This window comes from Branchiostoma lanceolatum, chromosome 18 (genome assembly GCF_035083965.1).
Source record: "Branchiostoma lanceolatum isolate klBraLanc5 chromosome 18, klBraLanc5.hap2, whole genome shotgun sequence".
NCBI lineage: Eukaryota > Metazoa > Chordata > Leptocardii > Amphioxiformes > Branchiostomatidae > Branchiostoma > Branchiostoma lanceolatum.
The window spans coordinates 8262923-8289602 of NC_089739.1; the positions used below are offsets into that span (position 1 = coordinate 8262923).

The 26680-nt window shown below is 40.2% G+C and overlaps 1 protein-coding gene across 10 annotated transcripts in view; it reads left to right on the forward strand.

The window, feature by feature from the left end:
* LOC136424382 (regulating synaptic membrane exocytosis protein 2-like) overlaps window positions 1–26680 on the forward strand; it is a 170350-nt gene that overhangs the window by 40737 nt on the left and 102933 nt on the right. For 8 of the 10 annotated variants that reach the window (XM_066412957.1, XM_066412951.1, XM_066412952.1 and 5 more), the window contains 3 exons: window positions 3236–3446; window positions 16602–18141; window positions 19269–19322. In XM_066412957.1, the coding sequence (XP_066269054.1) occupies window positions 3236–3446; window positions 16602–18141; window positions 19269–19322 (1805 nt within the window). The remainder of the gene's footprint in view (window positions 1–3235; window positions 3447–16601; window positions 18142–19268; window positions 19323–26680) is intronic. The other 2 variants (XM_066412958.1, XM_066412955.1) reach the window with 1 other exon arrangement.

Sequence of the window (26680 nt, forward strand, 5' to 3'; positions counted from 1 at the left end):
TTCGATTTATGCTGATATATCGTAGAAGCTCGCTTTGTAAAACTTTGTCTATGATGGAAAATAATTTAAACACACACACACACACACACACGCACAAACAAACAAACACACACACACACACACATAGGCAGACACATACACACAAACACACAGACACACAGACACACAGACACACAGACACACTCACAAAAACACTCCTGCTGAAAACATAACCTCTATTTTTAACGGAGGTAACAATGTTTCCTCCTCCACGGGTCCAAACTTTCCGTGAAATCTAAGATTTATGGGTTGCGGTTGCCCCCATGAAGTATTGTGTGAGTCGATGCACCTGACATTAATACGTAACTGGGCCGCGTATCCCCGTCTCTCGTGGATTTAAGGCATTTCTGACGCAATTTGCTGTCGGGCGACCTGCCAGATTGATCATGCCCAGTTTTCTTATCAGTGAAATTCAGAGAATTGTGGTGATCTTTTCTTGATGATAAAGCGCAGCATGCACCCCTATTGGTGCCTCTCAGCGCACTCCTATACGTACCACTTACATTGCATGAACGGTTGGAGCTTGATATCCCTGGAATTCAATTGGCCGTACCAATTTATTTCCTTAGTTCTCAGCTAGATATTTTAAGTCAAAATTAACCAAGAGAACCAGATAAACAGAGCTGTGGAATTTTGATTAAATACATTTGCTATCTGAAACTGTTTGCACCAAATCACAGACTATCCTTAGATAGACCGTTTCCATATTCTATCTTCCACTTTAGTATCATTTTCTTTTAATACAAGAACCAACAAATTAAATTGGTGTGTTCATATATTTTTTCATGGAAAAATGTAATTGTTAGGACTTAGATATTGTTGTCTGGTAAAACAAATACACATGTAATAAATGTTTTGAGGCAATTTTATGTTTGCAATTTCTCAACGTAAACTAATTCAATCAATCTTTAAATAACTTCATATAAGTAGGGTATGCCTTGCTCTTGATGCTATCAGAGAAATGTTATTAGCCGTGAGCTTTGTTAGCTTCTCTTCCCTGGGGGGCATGTTGTAGTTCGGGGCACGCCTAGGCTTCGGGTGGCGGAGATTGATTGAGACGGGCGGCGTGCAATATTCATGATTTGGCTTAAACCATTCGGGGAGTAGAGCACCTTAATTTTGCAGGCCGGGAACGCATTCGCTTATACGACTGTATGAGGCACAACTGAACTAGTGCAGGGACCAATCCTGGAACGGCGGCATTATTCGTGGAGCGTAAAACCAGTAGAAATAGCGTCGTTTATTGAAGGTGATCGTGATTGTATCGGGCAGAAGTGAGTTGCGTCGTGACGGGGAGAAGGTTGTTTCAGCTGGGTTTGCTGCTGATTTTCGTGCGTAGATATCGTGGGAACCTCTCCGCACCTGTGTCTGGTGTTAAGACGTAATGCCCGAGCTGTGGGGTGGTACCAACATGCAGCCGTTTCTGCCTGTTTATGAACTGTGAGGAATAACTGAGAGACAAGCTGGCTTGGTATTCAGCTGATGTTGATATTTCCCCCTTTCTGAAGTGTGGCATTGGATTGGAGGGAGGAAAGCAGATGTGGAATTCCATGCTGACATTAACAGTCTGACTCTGCATTTTTGTTGCCACCTCAAAGAGTAGCAAAGAACTGGAGTAAGAACTGACTTGGCTTTGAAATCATCTGGCATTGATATTTTCCCTTCCTGGAGTGTTGCATTGGATTGGAGTGAGGCATTTGGACTTGGAGTTCCATGCTGGCAATGATGCTCTGACTCTACATTTTCTTTGCTATCTCAAAGTGTTGAAAGGAACTTGAGTAAGAACTGACTTGAGGTGTCCCTTCTCCTTCCTGTTGGGAATCATCTGGAGTTGCTACCTGTCTGGAAAGAAATAAGTCGTCTGTGGAAAGCTGAATTTCTAAAGACTTTGTTGATTAATACTAGTGCAATCAATGCTTGAGATTCTGCTATCAGTCAAACAGAACTGTAGAGTTAGAAATGACAATGTTGAGACCTTAGATTTTTGTTGCATTTTTGAATAAGCATTAGACAGTGTTGTCCTTTCACTGACATACATTGTAATTTGTACATAAGCAAGACATAACGTAAACATTATAAGTTTGTTGCCTACATAGTTGGTTGAGGCATCGTAGCTTAGGTTCGTACTAGCTTCACTTTCTATCAGGACTTAATCTTGGAATTCAACAATATTTGGTTCTTTTTTTCTTAATGGGGATGATATTGGGTAAGCATTTGAAGTATATCTAAGTTATTGTAACTGAGTAAACGAGACTAGCTTACCAGAGGTCCACTGTTTTTAATTGATTTTCCATGCTATCTGAGTACGGTAGTCAATCTTTGATTCTTGTTAAAGGGTGAAACTGGTATAAACTGGATCTAGACTAGTACTGGTATAGACTGAGCTGAATTACTCTTAACAACTGGAACTTATTGAACTAAGTTTTACTGAAAGAATAGAATAGTGTAGTCAGATACTGATTGAACTTTGTTCTGGGTGAACTGCTTCAAACTGGTTTACATGGATTACACCCTAGGAACAGAACTTTTAGACACTTCATGGTCCTGTGAAGAGAGCTGAATTATGTTGACCGAGATTTTACTCAGCGGAATTGACCTAGATTCTCATGAACAAGGTTACAGAAGAAACTGATTTGCATTGACTTATCTCTGAAAACAATACTTTTAGACACTTCATGGTAGTGTGAAGAGATTTGACTTGTGTTGACCTAGAACAGAGCTGAACTAACTTCACAGAAGGACAGCAGAAGGAACTGATTTACACGGATTTATCTCTTCGAACAATACTTGTAGACACTTCATCTTGAAAAAAACTGAATTGCGTTAATCTAGTACAGAACAGAGCTGAACTTAATTTACAAGAACATTACAGCTGAAGAAACTGATTCACCTGGATTTATCTCGTCGAACAATACTTTTAGTTTTAGACATTTCAAGAAACTGATTACTAGGATTAAGCTCGTCAAACAATACTTAAAGACACTCGTGGTGTAAATAGAACTGAACTGTGTTTACCAAGAACTGAGTAACATCACAGGCAAGACCCAGCAGAAGAAACCAAGATGGAGACAAAAGTGAAACACAAGATCAAGAAGAACAACATCCTGCTGGTGGAGACCAGTACCCTCCAACCTCCGGAGAAAAACAACGCTAGTGTGATGTTTTATTTCATGTCCGCTGTCTCCTGCTGTTTCAGGCGCCTCAAGGACGAGTTTGCAAACTACGAGCAAGCTGTGAAAGAACTGGGGGAGGAGAAGAAACAATCGTACGGAAACGTGGACTCAGGCGCGGTCTGCGAGATCTGTCACAAGACGAAGTTTGCAGAGGGAGTGGGGCATACCTGCGTGTACTGTGAACTGAAGGTGTGCGCCAGGTGTGGGTGGATGGTCACGTTACGTTCGAATAAGGTAAGCAGTCTTTGCTTTCTACATATTTATATCTTACACAACCGTGTACACAGTTTTATACCGTTATTTTGATGTTTTATGTGCCAGGTGTGAGGGAAAGGTCACATTACGTTCTAATAAGCTGAGCAAACTTCTTTCCTGCAGGCTTTGTATATACATATATGTATATTCACACAATATGACACAGTTTTATAGAGTTTATTTTCATGTAGACAGCTTTATTTTATATGCGAGGTGTGGGGGGAAGGTCATGTTACGTTAGAATAAGGTAAGCAAACTTTGCTTTCTACATATTTATATTTTACACAATCATGTACCCAGTTTCATAGAGTTTATTTTGACAAAGCAATATGTGGGTGGATGGTCATGTTACGTTCGAGTAAGGTAAGCAGACTTTGCTTTCTATATATTTATATTTTACACAATCATGTACACAGTTTCATAGAGTTTATATTGACAAAGCAATATGTGGGTGGGATAGGTCACATTATGTTCTAATAAGGTAAGAAAACTGTCTTCAAGTTCTAGAAATAACTATCTATGCACAGATTTGTGATGCTTTTGATATACAAATGTAGTATGACCTTTGAGTTTTGTTCGATGTGTGAAGGTCAAGGTAAGCAAATTCTGCCGCAAATTTATATTCTTATGATAGATAGATTCATTTCTTGCTTGACTTCCTAAACACACTTATCAATGTCATACATGTTTATATGTTCAGTACAGAATAAGTAGAAATTTCAGACATCCATTTCTTTCTACCCTCCTGACTGAAAATGGTTCAACTGCACACTATCATCCCAACTGGTACAATTATCTTGCCTTCACTCTGAAATTCAGGACCACGCCCTAATTGAATCTATCATTCTTGTTATGCAATGCATTCCTCTGTAGGGCCATCAGTAGCACAGGGCATTTAGCTCCACTCCCATGATGTTCCAGTGATCTTTATTGTACACACATGTAAGAGCTACTATGTGGGGTTCTTACCCCAAGAGGGCATAGTCACACAGTTTTCCCATATACAAATCCGAGAAACAAATCTTATTTCACCACCAATAATTCTACCAGTCACTGTCTATGGTACTGAAACTATTAGTACTTTACAATGCTGTCAAAAGCACTCCCTGCCCATGGTACTTACCCTACTAGCACTGTCTGATGCATCCAAAAAGCATACTAGTACCACTCCGTGGTACTGAAACTATTAGCACTATTGAATATTATTGAATTACATCTAGTATCTACCCTGTTTTTCTACCCTCATGATTGAAATTGTTCAATTGCACACCAGTCAGTTCTTGCACTACTGGCACTGTCTAATATGTCCAAAAATCACACCAGTCCCTCTCCATGGTACTGAAACTCTTAGCACTATTGAATATTATTAAGTTACATGTTTCTTTCTACCCTCATTATTGGTTCAATTGGTTCAATTGCATGCCAGCACTACAACTGGAACATTTATCCAGCTTTTGATCTCAAATTTAGGACCACACCCTGAGTGATATTTTCCCAATTCATCATTCCTGTTATGCAATGCATTCCTCAGAAGGGCCATCAGTAGAACATGGCATTTAGCTCCACTCCCATGATGTTCCAGTCATCTTTATCGTACACACACATGTAAGATCTATGTGGGGGTTCTTACCCCAAGAGGGCATAGTCACGCAGTTCTCCAATATACACATCCGAGAAACATAAATCTTATTTCAATTCACCACACCCAAAGGGAAAAATACTGTAAATTGTGAAATATTTCTGGTATTCTTTAGTTGTTTCTTCACCAAAAACTTTTCCCAACTGTTTCAACAACAAACTCATAGAATCTAAAAGAACTCCTTATTTTCACTGTGCTACAAAATAAAGGTGCCTTGAACATAAATAGATTTACAGTACACAGTGCCTGTCTACCTATACTTCACACTAAACCTGGTTATCTAGAAAATAATCGTAGCTGCAAATTTCATCCCTCTTTGCTGCTAAAGATGTCCATTATTATAAAAATCTCCCTATTTCCTGTGAAAAGCGTCCAGCTAAGATTGGATGAGTTATAGATGTAAGCTGAGACATGGTGATTGGGGTCTCGGGACTGAACACAACACTTCATCCTCTTGAATGTCTCCCTCATGCAACCACAGCCCTTGTAAATGACAGGCTTGGGACATTTGAGGGAAAAGGTTTCATCCCTAATTTGAAATCATAGCACTTCTGGGGATATTTGTCCAATGCAAGTACGGTATAAGTAGAGTAGAAATAATGTATCCTTAAAGAAAGAAACATTTAGGGTGAGGAGGTTCTTAAGCTGTGCTATTCGACCTTCATCTATGCCAGTTGACCTTCATCTGTGCGTAGGTGGGAGTGTTGAAAATTTGCCATTGTTTGTAATGCATAACGCATGTCAAATTTAAAGAAGCAGGGGTGGATGAGACATTTCCCTTCACGGAGCTTGGAATAAGAATGAAAATTTAAGATAATTTAGTTCTAAAATGATGGTGTGAAGCAATTATTGAATTAAGATAAAGACCCTGCGATATAGTTACAAAGAAGAAACAGCATTTGATCATATTCAACAGTGCTAATAGTTTCAGCACCATGGACAGAGACTGGTACAATTTTTGACAATATTATACAGTATATGCCAATTATTTGTATACCTTTTTTCTGTATATTTCGTCTTTCTGTATAGAATTCCAAAACACCAAACCATTTACCATTCACTCAATTGTAAAAACAATGCATATCTGTATAGCCCATAATCGTAAAGTTCGGGGTATTGTATAGAATCTTGTCCGATTTTATCGTAAAATGACCCACAACTACAGGCTAAATTTTGGATTTGAATTGTTGTTTCGGGAGTTGGGACGCCGTCTACCGTTCAACAATCACATTCTTTTGTTACTCGCTATTGTCATGCTTGCAAAACAATCGATATCGGTGCCTCTGACATACGGTGATCTCATTAAAAACCTGTTTTTCAAGACTCAAGCGACGAAAGTGAACAAAAATACGAAAAGAAAAACACGATTTTTGTCGGAGCATTTGAGCCTCTACGCTGTATTTTGCAGCGATTTACAGTTATTTGTGGCCGTATTCGACGGAGAACCTATTCCTTACATTCTTTCCCCGTGAAAATCCTGCTTATGTAGCGTAGATGAATCGTATTTTACATCGCGATTTCAGAAAAAAATAAAGCGACGAGGGTCTGGTGACGCTGGGCGGCCATCTTTGTTTACTCATTGATATGCATTTTTCTACGCGCTGATTGGTTTACGTCATAAAAACCTGTGCTCTGATTGGTTGACTGTAAGATTTCACGTGATCAACATGCGGCGGGAGTTTTTTATTTGGCAGGAGTTTCCAACGCAGTTCGGGCTTATCTGAACAAAATGGATCGCGTATTTAATCCAATATGGTGACGTTAAGATCGACGGAAAGGTCGGATTGTACTTTGATTAAAATTTTGCAAAATAAAGTTGCGATATCGTTAGTGTAATTGTGTGTCTTGCCCAAAATCCAATTCGCCCCCCTCCCCTCCTTCGGGACGTCAATATCGCTAGTTCGGACAGTCGTATAGTTCGGGGAGTCGTATAATTTGCGCTGACAAATGGGCTATACAGATATGCGGAATCTACTGTACAGTGATGGTTATTTTGGTACGATGGATAGAAAATGATATGGAGTTTGATAGCATTATGCAGTGCTGGTAATTTCAGTGCCATTGATAGTGACTGGTGCAATCTTGACATATCATATAGTGCTAGTGTCTTAAGTACCATGGACAGGGACTGGTATAAATTTTGACAGTATTATAAAATACTAGTAAATTCAGTACCTAGGACAGGAACTGGTACAAGTTTTGACAGTATTATACAGTGATGGTTGCATTAGCATCACTGACAGGGACTGGCTTTATCTTAATATATGTAGTATTCAATAGTACTAAGTATTTTAGTACCAGGGACAGGCTACATGTCTTTGATAGTACTTATAGTTCTGTTGTTGCAGTATTACAGTTAGGGGCAGAGCAAATGTTAGATAGCTTTCCACCACACTAACATGTTCAGGACCAGGGACAGGAACAGTTTTTCTATTTTCTCACAATCACTAAATCCAAATGGCTTTGCAGTATCTTAGTGCTAATGCTCTCAGCACAATAGACAGGTGACGTATCGATTGCTATCCAATCACATTGGTATGAGTGATTGTAGGTTGATTACCTGTTGCCTATGTAATTGTTCTTTTAGATCGGGCTGTAGGGATTACTCTATAAGGAAATGAGAAGATGAGAGTTATGTTTACTTAGACATCCTGTTGTGTTTTAAGAATTATAACACGCTTGCTTTGGCTTTTTGTGTCAAAAATTTTGTTGTCTAATATTTTTCGCCTCAGCTTTATTTGTGTTATGAAATATTGTTTTGCAGAGTTAAAAAAAGTCCCCACAAATAATGTTTGCACATTTTTCTACATAGTAATTAGTATATTATGTCAAATGCTTTACTTTGCAAATGTTTGCACAATTTTTGTAATTTAAGGTTTGCTTTCAAAATGTTTGCTTCTTTGGGTCTAGATTTTTGTGTGCTTCATATTCAAAGTACTGTAGATGTTTAAATTTTCTTGGTGGTATAAGAAAGTAAAAGAATTGTAAAACCACCATGAAAATGTTTGTTCTATCTTCGGCCCGCCTAACCCATTGTTTCAATTGTGAACTTAAAGCAACCGCAAACACTCCCATTTTCTGCTTTCCACAAAATTAAATTCCTGTGAATTTGAAGGTATTTGCAATATATCCTAATGTGCAGTAAACATTCCTAGTCCTTTCCATAGTGGAGATATATGACATTCACACCTCACAGCTTTTCTCGCCTTCCAAGAACTAATCAATATTTTATGCCAACAGGCAGTATTTAGGGGAGTAAATGTAGTTTATAATGTAAGTCATCTCCCTCAAGCCTGTTGTAATGTGCTCATATCTCGGGATATCAGCCCGTTGCAGCTGAAACATAACCATATTTGGTGCATTGCTGTACATTTTTGAAAGTACCTAGGAAGTTTTCCGGTGGCGTGACTCATTTTTGTGTGTGATATAGCTTCTGGAAGATTCCGTGGATCACATACTGAGACTGCATCTCAAATGCTCTAAGTACTGGGTGGAGTCAAGCATAACATTGGTCCGTACAAAGACCACCTAGCCACAGTAAAGAAAAGAAATGGTACAACCATGTGTAATGTTCATCAGGACTAGCCAAAACTATCATGTATGGAACCGTCCAGGCAGAAAGAACGAGGGGGAGGCAACGGAAAAGATGGGAGGATAATATCAGAGAATTAGACATGCAAGACACTGAGTGAAATATCAAGAAAAACAGAAAACCGAGAAGGGTGGACAAAACTGGTTAACAGATCTTCTTTGGTGCCGCAATGGTGAAATAGTTAGACTAAGGGATAGATGAGATGAGATATCTCCTGTTAGTGCTAAGAAGTAGACGGCTTTCAACACCTGAGTGACATTTGTGGGTTATCAAAAGACATATTACTCACTTACTCAATCCTCTTGCACTCTTCTTGAAGCTGGCGTCACACTATGGATGACCTTTGGCCAAATTTCTTCATTGCCAGAAAGTCACCATGTTTCGAAATTGCCAGAGAGTCAAGCGTAGCTTTAGCCTGAAAATCTATCACACTGAACAGGGCTTCAAGCTCTGATCCTTGAAAAAGCCACTCACAGGGCGAAACTAGTCAATGTGGGCTCGAATAAAGTTCTAAACTGGAACTAAGCGGCTACAGTGTCTTTTCTGAAGACATCATATGGCGTGAATGTGTACGGTTGGCTTGAAGTTGTCCACTACTATCTGCCTACTGAACAGGGTAACCTGTGAACATCACCTTTACCTTGTAGTGCCTAGTGGCACATAGGGCAGTAAGTTTCCTTGTTGTTTCAGTAGCAAAGTATATTCTAAGGGAGGGGTTGCTAGCCCTTCCCCTTTAACATGCTCAAGGCACCTCCTCGAACATCTAGGAAAGGCACTTTACACGACGTTCCTCTCTCCTCCCAGGGGTGAAAATGGGTACCTGACTTCGGTTAGGGAGGTAAAAGGCGGTGGAAGGAGAGACACAGTGGATAGCATCCCACTATAAGGCTATGGGACTACCTTTAACATTTATTTCATGGAGGCTAAAATTAGAAGCTCTGCTCACATATCTTATTACCATCATGAATAGTGGTGCGGATCGAAAGCCACGTTCCGGTTTCGGTCCGGACTCGAGTCCAGAGATTTCGGTTCAGGTCCGGACTTGTACAAGTCCGGTCCGGCACCAGACATTGCTGCCACATTATGTGGCTGTTGCTCTGTTACCATTGTAAATCCCTCTAAACAAGGTTAAATATCTGCATTCAATCTCCGTTAAATATCTATATTTAACCTCCTTGCTCTAAACTAGGGAAAGATTCATGACACAGAAACATGTCTGCAGAAAAACGTGTTATATTTAGAAGAAATGCTCTCTACTCTAGCGTGGTGACCTACATGTCAGGTTGTCTCTGTTGACGTCTAAGGGGTGTGGTATATATTTTAACGTTCCCCTCTGTCACACCGAATCGTTTTCTCACATACTGCGGCATTGTGTTTACCTGACCTGTCCCCGGTGACGCGCAATATTCCCCGGCCTGCAGGCAAAACAATGGCGCTTCTCATGTTGAACATGGCGGCTGGGAGCGCGGCTGGGGAAGTCCCCTGTCACATGGTATGACTAACCCAATCACATCGCTAGGTTCCCCTGACGTCACCCAGATCTCGCGGGGAGTTGTGAGACTTGCCGATATCGGTGATGACAGCTGATGACGGCCATAACAAATGGATTCAAACAAATGTTTGCGTCTTTTCCATTGCAAACTTCGTGATTTATGGAAGTTTTTAGATAGTAAAGAACAAAACAGAGGATGTACAAATGTTAATAAGGGCTATTTATTTTTACAAGTCCAGAACCGGTTCTCAGCGTTTCGGTTTTTTGGACTTGGACCGAAAGGTTTTACAAGTCCAGAACCGGTTCGGCCGAACCGATCCGCACCACTAATCATGAAGAATGGATTCCCAATGATGTTCTGTACAGTATGTTAAATCCTATAGATAAGAAGACAAGAGAACTTGCTTAGCTAGAAGCTTCCTTATTATTCTAAGCATGTACAATATCTTACTTTTAATCCTAGATTTATGGTGGCTAATATTGCTCCCATATCTTGCCATCATGAAGAATGGACTCCCAACACTCAATAATGTTCTGTATGTGTAGTCCTATAGAAGACAAGAGAACTTGCTTGGCTAGAAGGTTCTTTATTATTCTAAGCATATAGAATATCTTGCTTTTAATCTTAGATTTATGGTGGCTGATATTGGAAGCTTGGCTCCCATTACCATCAAGAAGAATGGACCCCCACTGCTCCATAATGTTCCGTATGTGTAGTCCTATAGGAGACAAGAGAACTTGCTTGGCTAGAAGGTTCCTTATTATTCTAAGCATGTAGGGGACCAGTAAAATATCTCAAGTACTACCTCTTCGCAGGAGTCAAATTACCTGCCTATAACATTTATGAGTGAGTTGCAGGGAACTGGTTTGATTATAGCTGCCACATTTCACACATACGTATTCCGCTTGCGTACCTCTATTTGTGTTTCATTGGCTTGCGAAATAAGAGGGCTTGAAAATTTTTGTTGTTGCAAAAGGTACACTGGTGCACCTAGCCTGAAAATTCAATAGAATAAAGTAGGTGTACAGCTGAAATTTTGCTTGTGGCAACGAGTTCCACTCTATGATAGTTTTAGAGGAGAACAAATTTTTGAACACAACACATTACAATGTATATCCTTATAAGAAAGCTACACCACACAGCAAAATGGTCTTCCTCTGCCCTGAGGTTTTCCGTGTCAGGTGGCCATTATTGCCCCACATTAAACTAATCCTAGGTCATAAATAATGAACTAGGTATAGCCCCCATTACAATTAGATGAATCTGAGGTCCTGAACCTGGTGCTATGGTCCATGTATTGCAGATGGTGCTCCCAACGAATGAAACTAAACTTAAGTATTGGAATATGGAAAAGTTTACTGTTCTGTCAATTTCAAATCCCTAGTTCTTTGCCAAGTGTGCCTTTATGTAGAAAATTCCAATGAAAAAATCAATTGCTGACAAGGCTCCTAATGCAAGGATAGAATACGATACGTTAAAGAAAATTTGTGTCACACATTAGAAACTAAGAGCTTATAATTGTAATACACTGTCTTGGAACAAAACAGGTAGAATTTCGAGGCTTGAAATACTTTTTCCTGTTACCAGCAACCTCGCAACTTGTCAGAAATTTTACCTACAATGTGATCAAATATTCTTCTGCAAAATTTGATACTCAAGACATTGTTGGTGCCCAGCTTCAGAGTGTTATTGATTAGATTGATTGTGATTTGAGAATAATCTTATCAATACAAAGACCTAAATTCTTTTATCCTGCAAAATTTAACCTGCAACCTAGAAGCATTGTTTTGCAGCTTGTAGGTTGTAGGACTGGTGGTATCTTGAGCCCTGGATTGATTGCGAAAGGTTGCTTGTTTGTATGTCAATTTGTTTATTTTTGGAGCAACCTAGAAACATTTTCCTTAAATTGTAGGTTGCAGACAGCATTTCAAGCCCTGGATTGATTGTAAGAGGTTGCCTGCCTTTGCGTTGTTTTATGTAAGAAGACACGCCTTTGTGGATTACAGCCCTCTCAGGGTAGTTGTCAGTTATACCATTGTGCGGTCGGTTTTTACGGCACCATCAAAGGCGTCATGTGACTGCGGTGAATGAACTTGAAAGCTGCAGTAGCTTTTATGGGATGATTGCCAACCGGGGGTTCTTTTGTGGGCCTGTCGATTTCCTGTGTGCTTGACCCGGCTTAGGGCTTTTGGGCTCCGTGGATCTGACTTATTGTTGTTGCATCTTGTACTTTATAATGTATGGCAATGGGCTGTGTTGAATACAGCAAGCATTTGAATGTGTATGTGTGGTGTCGCATGGAACATGAAGTTATAGGTTCCTGTCATTCCTGACTAGACGTTGTGTCCTTGGGAAAAGCACTTTCCTCACTCTACCAGGTGTAAAAACTGGTACCTAACTTCGTTGGGGAGGTAAAAAGCATTGGAAGGAGAGGGATGGGCTTCGCCTTCCAATACCGTGTCCTAGACACAGTAGATAGCAACCCACTGCATTTATGGCCTCAAAAGGGCTATGGGACCTAGGAAATTCAATGTTAAATCAGCGTCACCTTAAAGTATGCATAAAGATTCTATTTCTTCACACGCGCTGCTTAAAGGTATGCATAAAGATTGTCTTTTTTACTTGTAGTGTATGTAGCATACAGTACCTGTTGCCATAAAGATGGCAGCAGTGTCCAATCATGGTCCTCAAAATTTCGCCATACCTGACTGAATTTGGTAATTCAAGGCCAGTTTAGAGGGTTTATGAGGAGCGATCTGGGTGTAATAAGTGGTTTGGATCAATGTTGGGGGGCAGATGTGCCTCCGGTGCAATAAAATACACGATTCACTCCAGCTTTATTGTTAAAGGCTATACTAAATGAAAAGACTGTTTCATGTCTTTGGCTCTGTCAGGCATGCATAGGTTGATGAATTGATGAAGCTTTGATACTCATTTGACCATGTAATTTATTTTTGGTTTGTTTGTTTTGCATAACCAGTAAACTGGCTTTAGGTGTAACATATCAGTTATGTACAGTAGCTACAATCTGTACAAGACCAGACGGTAAGGTTTGATCCACTCACACTGGAAAGAACCGCTACTCTTTTTGATAAGTGAGGCGGATTCTTTAACATGCTCGAGGCCTGGCTCTCCTCAAACATGGGACCTCAAGCTTTATGTCCCATCCCAGAGGACATCCCATACCGAAGCTAGGCACTCTTTTTCAGCTGAGGAAATTATTGTCAAGTCCCTGTCCCAAGAGCACAACATTGGGGCTTGCTAGGGATTTGAGAGGGCCTGCATGCTCTTTTCCATAAAGCGTAGGCTATTTTTATTTCCCGTAATTCGTAGGGAAGGGGTCTAAGTCACGTAATTCGTAGCGAGGCGGCCAAATTTTGTGTAATCACCTTCCTTGATTTTACCTTAATACGTAGGGGTTTCTTCTCAATTCAGCGTAAAGCGTTGTCGGGACCCCCAATGCAGACCCTCATATGAACCTAGAACCTTCAGAGTAACTGTTAGACTGTAATTCAACATTACCCTTACCGCATTGTTTCCTTAGACCCCGAAATCCCCAGAAATAATGTCTAGTTAGAGATTTTGGTCGTCTTCTGAAGTGTGAAGATTATAGAATCAAAAATCATAAAGATCCATCAAAGGGTTCTTGAGTTATGTTCTGGACATACATACAGACCCAGCCCACAGCTGGCGTAAATATAACATTCTCGGTGAAGGTGATTAGTTGGCTCATTTCATAGATAGCACCTCAGATGTGTTCTGATATTAGTTGATATTGATTTAATTTGATATATTTCTATATGCGAGTAGTTCAAGACAAGTGGGTATAGATAATGACCCTTTGATATAGATTTTTATTTCACTGAATAGGCACAAGTTTGAAAGATGGAACATGTTATGAAATATGTAACAGCCATTGATTTTTGTACCAGACCTTAATGTTGTATTCTGTATGTAGAGTACATTTGTACTAGTTGACCTTTGGCCTTTATTGGACGACCTGTGACCTTATCATATCATCTGCCCTTTGACACCATTACGTTATAGATACCCAATGATTTGTCCCAACTGACTAAAGGCCTGATAAAGAATCTCCTTGACATATTCCTTTATGTGATGCTTTCATTGAATAGTTTAAGTGTATTTCATGATAGTTATAGACTCATGGAAAGTGATATTCTGAAGGTTGATGACATAAAATGTATATTGGCTCATGAAATGCAAAGCAGAAAATTTGTATCAATTTCCTCCAGTTAGGTACAGCGGGGCTTGAAATATCACCTGCTTAGTGCAGGCAAATTTGGACTTTTCCTGATTTCTACCTGCACCTATTCTGCACTAGTCCAAAGTAGCATTAATCTTAATGATAATAATGTGTGCTGTCAAAACTGCTAAAGAAGACCACTCAGAGGACTGATATAACTGGTCTATGTGGCCAAGGGGTCACTATAAAGGGATTTTTCATTCTTGTGTCAACAGGAGAAATAATCTAAGGGACCACCAAAAAGTGGTCACATTGGTCAGGTGGTATTTTAGAGGTGGTCACTTGTATGTAGGTTTGACTATTACAGGATATTAGATGGCACCAGAACTAGAGGTCCACATTAAACCTGAAGTGGAAAGAAATTGAGTGGTTAAATTTATCTGGTGCAAGTACGTAGAAAAACATAAAGTCAGACCGTGTTGGGCAACCACCTGAGGTAGGCAACCACCTCCAGGCACAAGCCACATTAAAACATTCCCGTCGATTTTTACATAGTCAACCCCACCCTGTCCTCAGCAACCACCTGTCCTCAGCAACCATTTAGCTCTGTCTCTTGAGTGGTTGCGGAATCCAGGTTTGACTGAAAAGGAAAGAAATTGGGCGGTAAAATTTGTCTGGTACAAGTACACAGATAGACATACATATGTTTTGAGCCCTGTTTCCCATGTAGACCACTCCTGAAGCTAAGACTTGCTGAAGGGGCATTAAAACATCCCACATTACATCAATTGTGGTTTGACCCTTACTTCGAGAGGGCAGAAAGCAATCAGGGTAATAATGTCGGCTAAATCAGCCATAATTCTTCATTAGAGCAAAGTCAATGTGGGCTGGGCTGCTTCAATACATTATTTTGTACCTTGTATGGCGCTAAGCACTAAATGAATATTGGCTGTTCCTCAGCATTTTTAGCAGTTAGATCCTTTCATGTATTTGAAATTTATGAAGATTTTTAAATTGATATATTGATTTGTTGATTAAAACATATGAAGATGTTTCAATAATGTATTGATCTGTTATTGAAAACATATGATGACTTTTTTGTTATTGATTTGTAAATGAAAATCAATAGTTTTTCATGATGATTTTGGGCATTGTTTTAAGGAGGGTTTCTGTAGGATATTGAAAGATGATACCGTAAGCAGGGTATTATTTTGAACATTGGTTCTTTATGCTGTTACACAAGATTCTAACACACTGAATGAACATGATGACATTTGCCTACATTTTCATGGTAGTTTCATTAATTATCTCCATGAAAAATGGAGATTTCTTCATGGAGATATTGTTTTGATGGTGTTTGTGTGCGTGTTGGTGTGTACATGTGTCTGGATGCTTGTAGTCAACATAAATCAAGAATGGCTGGATGTATTGTAATGATATTTGGTATGTGGGTAGGTGTTGGGAGAACAAAGGCCAAGGGCCCCCTGGTATGTGACACTGGAACTGCATTGGCATTTTTGTCAAAATCTTTCAAGGAGAATATCTGAACAAAGGAACGACAGATTTTCATGTTATTTTTGATTGATTGGGTTGATCGATACATTTTTAATGTTACAGAAAAAAGTGTTTCAAGCCCTGTGATTGATTAATCAATGGATTAATTGATGAATTTCATTGACATATCTTTTTTCGCACAGACCATGTGATGTAATGATATTGGCCATTGTTTTAAGGAGGATTTCTGCAGCAAGAAATTATAGGATGTTGAAAAATGATATCATGAGAAGAGTACAACTTTCTATGTTAGTTCATTATGTCATTATGGTACTTTTGTTGATTGATTGAAAGATTAGATTGACAGATGTCTTTTCTTCTTTTCCCCCAGACCAAGTGGATATTAGTCCTTTATATTATTAATACAGTAACTTTTAGCACACTGAATGAACATGACTTGACTTGACTTAACTTGGATCCATAATTAGCTTGACATTTCAGTTGCCTTTTCTTCCTGTGGTCCTTACATGTAATACATCAACACAAAATCACATGATAGCTGCAGGCTTTCTTTTCAGCATTTTAGGTTTCGGGAGTTTGATGGAGTGTGTTGTTGTTGACTGTGACGACATTTGCCTACATTGTCTTGGTACTTTGGTTGATTGATTGATGGACTTGATTGACAGATACGTCTTTTCTACTTTTCCCACAGACCATGTGGATATGCAACCTTTGTCGCAAGCAGCAAGAAATCAAGATGAAGTCCGGAGCTTGGATCACCGGGAGGCCCGGGTCCTTGGATGTAGAAGACGTAGGTACGAATTCCGCTGCAAACAAAGAGAATGAAAGAGGCACCCGTTCTGACACGGAGGGGCGCCCGCAAGAGAAGCGGGCCAGATTTCAAGACGACGTCAAGACGGGCGTCTTGCCCGGCCAGGAGAAGGGCAAGGAGCACGAGAAGCAAGATGCAAGTAGTGAAAAACTAACTCCCACCAGTAAACCAGCCTTGCATAGGCAGTTTTCTACCAGGGGAGGGGAAGAATCCGGGGCGCGGCGCTACCAGACCAGGGAGGATTCTGGAGTCGGTTCTCTAAGTATCGATCAAAATAAATCTGGGAGCACGAATATGGACTCCCGTGCCAGTCCGCACACCGACAAACCGCCCCAGAGGGGCTCCACCGCCCAGAGAGCTGATGTGAACACGTTAGAACGACAGAATCGCGGCGACAATGCGCGGAAAAAGGACGTTCAACCCACACAACAGAAGCAGGAGAACAAGATGATTCGGGAACAGGAGCCCCAAACTCGCAACGATCACGGTGTACGCGCAGAACGCGAACCGCGTAAACGGAGAGATGGTTCACCCAAGTCCCTTCCACCGGAGGAAAGACTACCTACTAGGCAAGCCGAGGGAAGAGAGGGAGGGAGAGAAATGAGAGAGGGAAGAGAGGGAGGGAGAGAAATGAGAGAGGGAACAAGAGAAATGAGAGAGGGACGGGAGCGGCGGCCTGCTATCCGACAGCATTCTGCTGAGATGCTAGAGCCGCCACGGAATTCCTCCCGGGAACGACGGCCCAGTGTCGGGGACCTTCCGCGGGAAAGGGACCGCCGCCCGAGCATGGGGGACGTACGCATGATCGGGGAGCCGCAGCATTATCGTGAAGGTAGGAGCGCCTCACGGCAGAATAGGCTGAGCCCTAACGAGAGCGGGCTCCCACGCTCGCCCTCCGCGGGCCCGTACGGTTCTAAACAATACATAGAAGAGCAAGATTATCGCAGAGGAAATTTATATCCGGCTAAACATAGGCCGTACGCTTCGCAACCTCATTTAGAGCAGATGGATTATGGTACTCAGGGTGGGCGTAGAGCACCGAGGGGTCACGGCGCTAACCATGTTTCCATGGTAACAGGGAGGCCTGCTTCGCCGCGGTATGCAAACGGCCGGGACATCTACGAAAGCAATAAACTTCAGGACCCTCACGGGCGGCGCGGGGGTCACCTGGAACCGCCCGGCTCGGCGGCGTACAAACAGAAACGCGACGAGACGATGATAAGGAACGATTCCCTCAGTTCCGACCAATCGGAGCACGTGAGCAGGCCCCCGCCTCCCAAACCGCACAAACATCGGAAGAGCAAACGCGATCGGGCTCGCCAGCAGTCACTGTCCAGTTCCGAGGAGGAAATCCGCTCCACGCCGGAGTGCACAAGTTGCGACGACGTTGAACTGGAAAGTGAAAGTGTAAGCGAGAAAGGTAAGATTTAGTGTCTCAATGTTTAAGCATCATTTGGTTTCTTGTAATTGTGAACAGTTTAAGAATAGAGAGTTTCATGCATTCATCTGCCTGTTGGCAAGATTCTTGCTTTTGTTTCCTTTCGTTTTGGTTATGATTGCATAAAAATTGCACAAATGATTGCAGCGGTTTATTGGACTGAGCATAGGAGTTTGGCTGAATTTTGCTGGTGCAGTTGAATTTATATTATATACTTAACAATGCTGGTATTCAAGGACTAACAAAATACCCTCTGCTTTTGTTGTGTCCTGATCTTTGAGTTTTTCTTTGAAATTCTTGGCCTTGAATCCAACAGGGATTTGTCTGTAAAAAGCAAAATTAAGATTCAATAAAAGAAATAAAATAGAAAAGATTGAGAAAAAACATTGTATAAAGGAAATAAATGTGCAAAGAAAAGTCTGCACAAGCTATTTACTTGAAAAACTGAGGAGTTGTTATAACATTTTCGCACAAAGCCAACAGGGGACATTTTCTAGTATTGACAAATGGAGAAATTTTGACTCTTTTAACTGAAAATACTGAATACTGGAAGGTTTGAATCTTGCCAACAAATAGATGATTAAATGGAACTTAAGTGGTACCACTTGTAGCTGACATCACAAGTCTTCATTCTTTCATTTTGTATAACCCTGACTCTTGTATGGTATACAATCATTATGGTAGTTCCTTGGTCAGTATTGGTCATTGCAGCTTTGATAGAAATGGCATAGTTGAAAAAAATACCTCTATTTTTCAACATTATCAGCGGAATGGAACAGCTTACAAAAAAACTGTCACTTTGGTTGTTGTGATGTCAGCTGTCAGGTGCATTTGGATGCTATCTAGTCATGTGACTTGTTTTGACCAATCATGTTTGCTTCCAGTGGCATATGGTGGTTTACCCACCAAGGTAAGTTATTGCAGCTACTCTATGGTCTAAAGACTTCAATCTACCAGCATGTGTTGTTCTAATGCTTCACACAGCTGTACATAATACGGAAACAGAAAGACTGAGAGAGTCAGAAAATAATGCACAGTGCACGCAAACTACTACAGGTAAACTTGTAGCATCTAGAGAAGGGCTAACCTCCTTGTTTTGCCTTGTGTAGCGCTCAAATGCAGGAAAAAGCGGCAGCAACAGAAAAGGTTGGAATTGGAAAATGGTGAGCTAACCGGGTGTGCTTGCTAAATACGTAGAGTAGAACCTGCCCACCCCTGCCGGTAAAGTTCATTGGTCCAAACTTACACCTGAATTCACTGAAAACGGACTGTTCCATTCTACGATGGATGTATTTGAGGAAGATTGTGCAAAGTTTTTCAGCTGTTGTACAAACTACCTTGATTACTCCAACGTAAATTTGTCCTATTTTCAACTGGTTATTCTAAAGATGGACATTTGGACTTTCAAGTAGGGGTGGTCAGGCTGTAATAGAAAAAGAAATCAGTGAAGTAATGAAATAAAAAGTGATTCTACTGATAATCATAAGCTTGAAGCTTGAAAATCATAAGCTTGATGCCTGAAATACGTTTAATATCTAATCACATGGTCAGTTACCATGATGGTTTGTAATCATATGATATTCAACAATTGAAGTTGATTTATGGTTCATGATGTACCTATAAAGATAAAGTGCATTAAAGAACCAACAAAACAGCTACAGAGGAAGACTAATCCAGAAAGAAGCTTTAGGAAAGTAAGAAACGTTGGAGAAAACAATTAATTTCGTTAAGTACAACAAAACTTTACTGTCAATGTAGAAAATTGAATGGAAAGCAAAACTAAAAACCTCAACATGATATATCATATGTGCAGTATAATTTTTCAGCAAACCTATTTTTGAAGGTACCTTACAGCCAGACAAATATGCAAAACTAACAAATTAATAATCATAGAGTTTGCAGCATCTAAATTGACAAGGTAGAGAACTGTAGGTAAACTATGGAATGAAACAACATCAAAAACTGTCACCTGTAATTAGTTTATTAATGAGTATCATAACAAGAACAGCTGCTCCAGACCCTTGGGATACAGCCTTGCTGGGAAGAAGTTGCCCCACCCAATAACGCACACCTCAGTGTTTGCGCTGTAAGACATCATCCTGTAATGTTATAACTGACAACCCAGCTGCTAAGCGGTGAACTGGGCCTATGCAAACAAACAAAGGATCAAGAAACAAACAAAGAAACAAACAAACAAGGACTAGGGCTTATGCATACCAACAAATCAAACATGTCCTACATCAAGAAGTAGATAAGTAAAAAAACACAACACCAGCATTCAGAACATGTTAATAGCTTTTTTTCAGTGATTCAACAGTTGCAGACATTTCAGGTATGTATCAAAACAATTTGGCAGAAGAGCACCATCATGGAGAAAGAATGCCACCCTGTGGAACCGCCCATATTGCAGCTTGTCCAAGGAATTTAAACAGCAACCCCATCTTGCAGAAGACACAGAAATTGCAGACTCACCAAGGAAGCTTTTCCAGCATCTACATCTACTGGGGTATGTGTGGATTGCAGACAATATGGAAACATGTCATCTTCCAGGCATCCTGTGTACAATCAAAGGATACAGGTCCTTTTAAGACATTATCAGATGGGGAGCTCTTCTCTGTTCGATGGCCTCATATATTTGTATATTGATTAGCCACAAGAGGTTTTACTCTTGTGAAGTTGAAGTGCTTCTGATCTATGTGGAATCTAAAGATCAACATTGTGAATATTCAGAAGATGTTGGTCAAGTTAGAAAGTTCTAGAGAATGATTGAAGGATGTTCTTTTGTTCTTGGTGTTGCCTGGTAAAATGGTATAACATTAGAAGAAGTAGGCTTTTCCGTCTAAAAATTCAGCATGCTCTTATATTGTGGTGCAACTTCAGTCCTGGATAAGTCTTGTAGTACTGCTTTGAACATACACCACCATTAGATGATCGTTCATAGTTCTGGGTCTTAATACATTCTACCAGATTTTCATTTGCAAAGAGTACTACGAATTACATGTAGAGGTGTTCTTTATGCAACAAATAGTACTGGGATCAAAAGCTCTAGCATTCTTCATGTCACAGCATTTATTAAGGTGTGATTATCATGCAGCAGTTGCAGCAGGATCTGTTACAAGTGGTAGAGAGAAAGTGATGAAGATTGATTTTGATTGATTCCGCTGACAATCCAAATCATGTAGTATTTGAAAATGTGTAGAATATTGATTATGAATAATATTCACATCTAGTGTATATCTGTCTATCTGGCTGATAGCATGACATCCAAAACCATGCATCTAAAGAACGCTTTTGGTTCAAACTTTCGTTTTGTCTAGAATTGGACCCAAACAGTTTTTTTTCATGATTTAGAATAGCATAAAGGTACAGTTTAGCGGTGTAAAAATCATGTATTTCCACAAACACAGTTTCATTCAACATCTATACCTCTACATGTGTACGTTCTGAAATAGTGAGGAACCCACACTTTTGGTGTTTGTTGTGCTTGGTCAAATTTCTTGTTTCCAGATTTGATTTGTTGAATTTGATTTTATTTACATCATAGGAAAACAGTGTCTGCTTGAAAATCTGGAAGCAGAATCAGTAATTGTATTGGCCTCATTTCCTTCTGTAGGGAAGAAAATCCAATAAACAAGTAATTGCATTGCACTTGTTTTTGTCTGGAGGGAAATTGTTCCATTTATTAAGACAGCTCTGTCTGGTACACTATCTCTATGGTCCACCATGATTTTGCTCCCTACTTATTACTGCCAGACAGTTTTAGGTCAGGGCTTGCTATTGACTTATCATATCAAGCAAAGAAGATATATTTAACAAAGCCAGTTATTTCATAGGGCTGAAGGTGAAATTGTTTCACAAGCTATTCATTGCAATGGCTGCAGTTCATAGGTAAAACCAATCTTCCATTGAGTTTTGCTGTCATATCTCGAAAGATATCTTATTGGAGAACTATTTCCAGTTCTCTTTTTTTCCTTGGGGTAAAGATTCTTTATTGCTTGGTAATTCCTTCTGAATGGACAGCTGAGTTGAAGCATTGGTCGTTGCAGCGTTATTGGCAGATTATCAAGCCAAGAGTCTTGCTCAGAGGCAACATTTTCAAACGGCCCTCTCAGATCAATACTCCGGTCATGCTGACAGTGCACTGGCAGCTTCGGGTGATGACAGTCAGGAATACCTCTCCAGTCCACTCACAAATCCCCAGCAGTGTCAGCTTTGGACTCGGGTGTGAACAACCAACACCTACACAGCAGCAGAAGTTTCAGTACCAGGGAGAGACATGCTAGACCTGGAATACCACGAATACCTCTCCAGGCCACTTACAAATCCCTGGCTGTGTTAGCTTCGGAGTCAGGTGTGAAACAACCACCACCTACACAGCAGCAGAGTTTCAGTATCAGAGAGAGAGAAGACATGCTATACCTGGAGAGTGAAGGTAGCCAGGAATACCTCTCCAGTACACTCACAAATCCCTGGTAGTGTCAGCTTTGGACCTGGGTGTGAAACAACCAGCAGTGGAGGTTTCAGTACCACGGAGAGACATGCTCAACCTAGAGGGTGCTTCTGTATTCGCGTTCTTGCTGATGAGATGCGGCCTGCAAAGCTTCTGGGAATGAACTGCTTTGATTAGATTGGGTGGAACCCCTTTGGAGAGTCTCTCCCTACGCAGACGTACATACAATCATCCACCTCTTATGTGAAAGCATGGATAACGACTGGAACCTGTCAGCAGTGTTTTCAGCCACGGATGCTGGCTGTTATTTCTACTCTGGAGTTGAGTCCATTGGACGTCATTTCTATGAGAAGCTTTGAGAAAAATGCTTGGATCTACGTGCCACACTGGGAACGCAATACTGTGATGTAGCGACAAGATTGGTGAGGATTATCCATGATTGCTTTGGCCGGTTTTCCGTGGATGCTGCTGATTCAACGCTGCGTGACACCGACATCTACTATGCATTGGAAACAGCTTATTACAGCCAGGAGGCAGTACAACATGAGGAGTATTTGGGTCAGGTTTCCCATTTATTGCCTACGGTAGTTTCTTATTAAAACTAATGATTTTCTTTTATTGTCGGGGATGGGAAGAAGTCACTATCACAAAGGTTACAAGCAGTTGTTATAGTTTTCGCTTCTTGACGCACTGCAAATAGAAATTTATTGTCATGTTCTGATTAGTCTGCTAGGGGTCCCTGTATGTTGAAGTAATTGTCTCAACTGTTGCCTTCTAATACCTTAATTTGTCACAATAAGTCAAATCAGGATATTGGGAGTCAGACGTGGGAATAGGTTTGCAGCTAAAGGTGCTTTTGATGAAGATTATTTGGATCCGATGTCTTGCATATTTCTAAGAGTAGTTTGTGGTTAAATCGCATATATGTTTGCAGTTGAAGGTGCTTCTTAGTGAAGGTTATTTGGATTCAATTACTGCTATACTTTCCCAAGTTTGCAATTGTGTGGTTATTTTGCTACTGTGTGATTTTGATTGCATACAGAATCAGAATGATAGGCTTGTTATGAGTTGAAGGAACATTAACCTTCTTACTGCCTACTTATGCTGTGACGGGTGTGTATGAAACTGTACATTGGCACGAAGTATGAAACAAGTTATCTCATATTTGTCATTATAGCAGTTTTGTGATTCAAATTAAGATATAGGGCTATAATATTACCGCATACACTAATACGTTTTCTGTATCGCCTGGACCTTGTAATTGAATTTGGTTTTACCTAATCCTGTACTTTCCCTTGACATAATATGTTCATTATTATTGATGTGGTACAATTTCTGCTTATGCATTAGTAATGGGATAAGCTACAAGACAGCTACTATATCTTATCTGAGAAGTCCCCAGTTCCTTAGTCTTGAAAAGTGACAAATTGCATATCTAGAGAGGAGTTAACTTTGAATTTCAAGTTGAACGTCACATTATTTATAGGATTGAGATTGGTGCCCCGCTAAGGTAAAGCATTGTGAACGGAATTCAGAGATTTTCAATCTTGAATGTGGTCCAAAGAATGTGAAATCCCTTGTCTAGTGGGATGGATTGTGATCCCTTTTGTTGGTTGATTCGGTGCATTAGGAGAATGAAAGGTCCCTTTCTATAGTACAGCATCCTGAAAGAAATTCCAGTCGGAAAAGATATTCTTGAATTTGGTCCAAAGTACATTGAAGGCCTTGTCTAATCGTATACAAGGCATCTGCTTCCTTTTGTTGGTTGAATCAGTATGATAAGAGGAAGAAGCTAAACACTTTGCACGGTGAATTCTATTTCATCTCAAACATTGAGTGGAGAATGCCTCTGTGTATTTGATGGTCAATACTAGTACACTTCTGTGTCAAGTGTAACTCTGTATTGTAAAGCAGGTATTCTTTTTAGTGAATGTTGGAAAGAAGGCTTCCTTTGAGAAGATATATGATTCGTTCAAGTATGTTTCTAACAGGGTTTCAGTATTTTGATAAAGGGTTGTTATACATATCAGTTTGTTAATTCATGTATAGAAAATAGAAGAAGATTGTAATGATGCATATCTCGTCCATATAGTGAGTATGAAGGTTGTCATCAGAGTTTTCAATACATAGACTCTATGGATTTGTGTCACATTTTCAATATGATGCTGTATTCATGTCTTTATGAACTTTGATAACTGCTCAAGTTATGTCAACGTACATGTTATACAAGTAGAGCCACCCTATTTTAATTGCAAACCTCCAGTGTGAGTGAATTACAAGCAGCCCCCAAAATCGATTATCTATCTGGGATGTTTTGCTAACTCGACGGACGAAGCTTTTTTGGATGAATATGGCGTACAGTTGTCACTACAAGCGACACATTGCAGGATGCTTTCTGCATTATGCAACGTTTTTACAAGACCTTTTCAACTTCTGTCCCTGTCAAAATTGCATTCTAGAGCAAAAGGGCAATGTTACAGGCTGACCTTTGACCTAGATGTCTGAAGGCTTTCCTGTCAGCACGAATTGATGAGCCATTGCTATGGTAACGGCTTTCATGTGAAATCAGTTACAAGCATCCGTCACTATTATGGCTTCAAATTGGATACACTTTGTTGACATGTACATATGGCCTCTGGCACTGTGGCAGTCAGGTTGGCTGCAGGGCTTTGAATACCCACCTCCAATCTGCAATTCCTGAAACGTTTTTAGATTGTAAAAGTTTAGTTTCTCTCTGCACCAGATCAATAGCCCTTGAACCACACAACTTTGTGAAATCACTACAGCAGGGGGCTAGTCCACTGGTAGTGGTGTAACTGTAGTCAACTGTCATACTCTTTCCCAAATGCTGAGTGCTAAGCAGATTAAGCAGTATCATGAGTACCATTTTTCAAGTCTTTGGTATGACTCAACCTACCAAATGCACGGCAAGAATTTTAGATTGTATGTATATTTAAGGAAAATACAACTTGTAGCTGGTTCTTTCTGACATCTGAAGATTGTTTCCTTTTTTTGTGTGAAGAAGCTCTTACTATTCAAAAGGGATGCCTGATAGAAGTGTGGAGAATGTCAATGGACCACGCATTTCAAGTATACTCTAACTTGAATTCTGAACATGTTACCTAGAAGTTAAGAACCTAAATTTGTATAGCACAGTCATGTTGAATTAAAAAGATTTTTTACAGGGTTCATCCAATCCCTCGTCTGGGGAAGTAAAGGATTATGGGATTATATACACATCTGGCAATATGTAAATCTTGGAGCAACCTGTGGGGCCTTGGTTGGGACTTTATTTCTCTTCTTTAAAGGGCAGGGATTGCATTATCAGGTCACATTTTCAGATCACTGAAAAGGATATCAGGCTAGGAGTAACATTTAAGAATTCCAACAGGGTTCTAGATAATTATTTGTATCTCTAAAGCCAAACTCTTTGGCTTATGTTATCTTTTTTAAACTACTAGTAGTAAATTGCAGCAACAGTTTCATGTCTAGCATAACCCTATTGCTGTTTAAGACACTAATTACCTTGGCTAACTTAATGTAGTCCGGAGGATTCAGAGGTAACATCTTATTTCAGAAACTTAAAAAATCCCAAAAGGGTTTTAGATGTACGGATTTCAAAAGCCAAACTCTTCTGCTTAAAGGTATTTTATGTTTTTTACACAAAGTACATGTAAATGGCACGATGACAGTGTCAGAATAGCTGTAATGGATTGCTGTTTAACATGTTATCAGTGCAAACTTAATGTAGTCTGGAGGGCTCTATCTGGTCCTGGTCTGGTCTAATTGGCCTTGCTACATGGGTTTAGTGAGTTCAGTCCCTCCTGGGACCATCATTAGTACAGGCAGCAACCAGAGCATGATGGAGAGTCATGCTGCCGGGCATTATTCATGGAGCTTTATACTGTGTTAGGTGAACCATCAGACATCATACTTACTTAGATGGGGTCTCAAGAAAGTTTCACATCAAACCTTATACTGTGTAATACTGGGTATTTTAAAAGGAGAAATATTCGCAGGGATCTAATTTTGAGGTACACATAAAATAAGGTGTTTGTGGCGGTTGAAAGT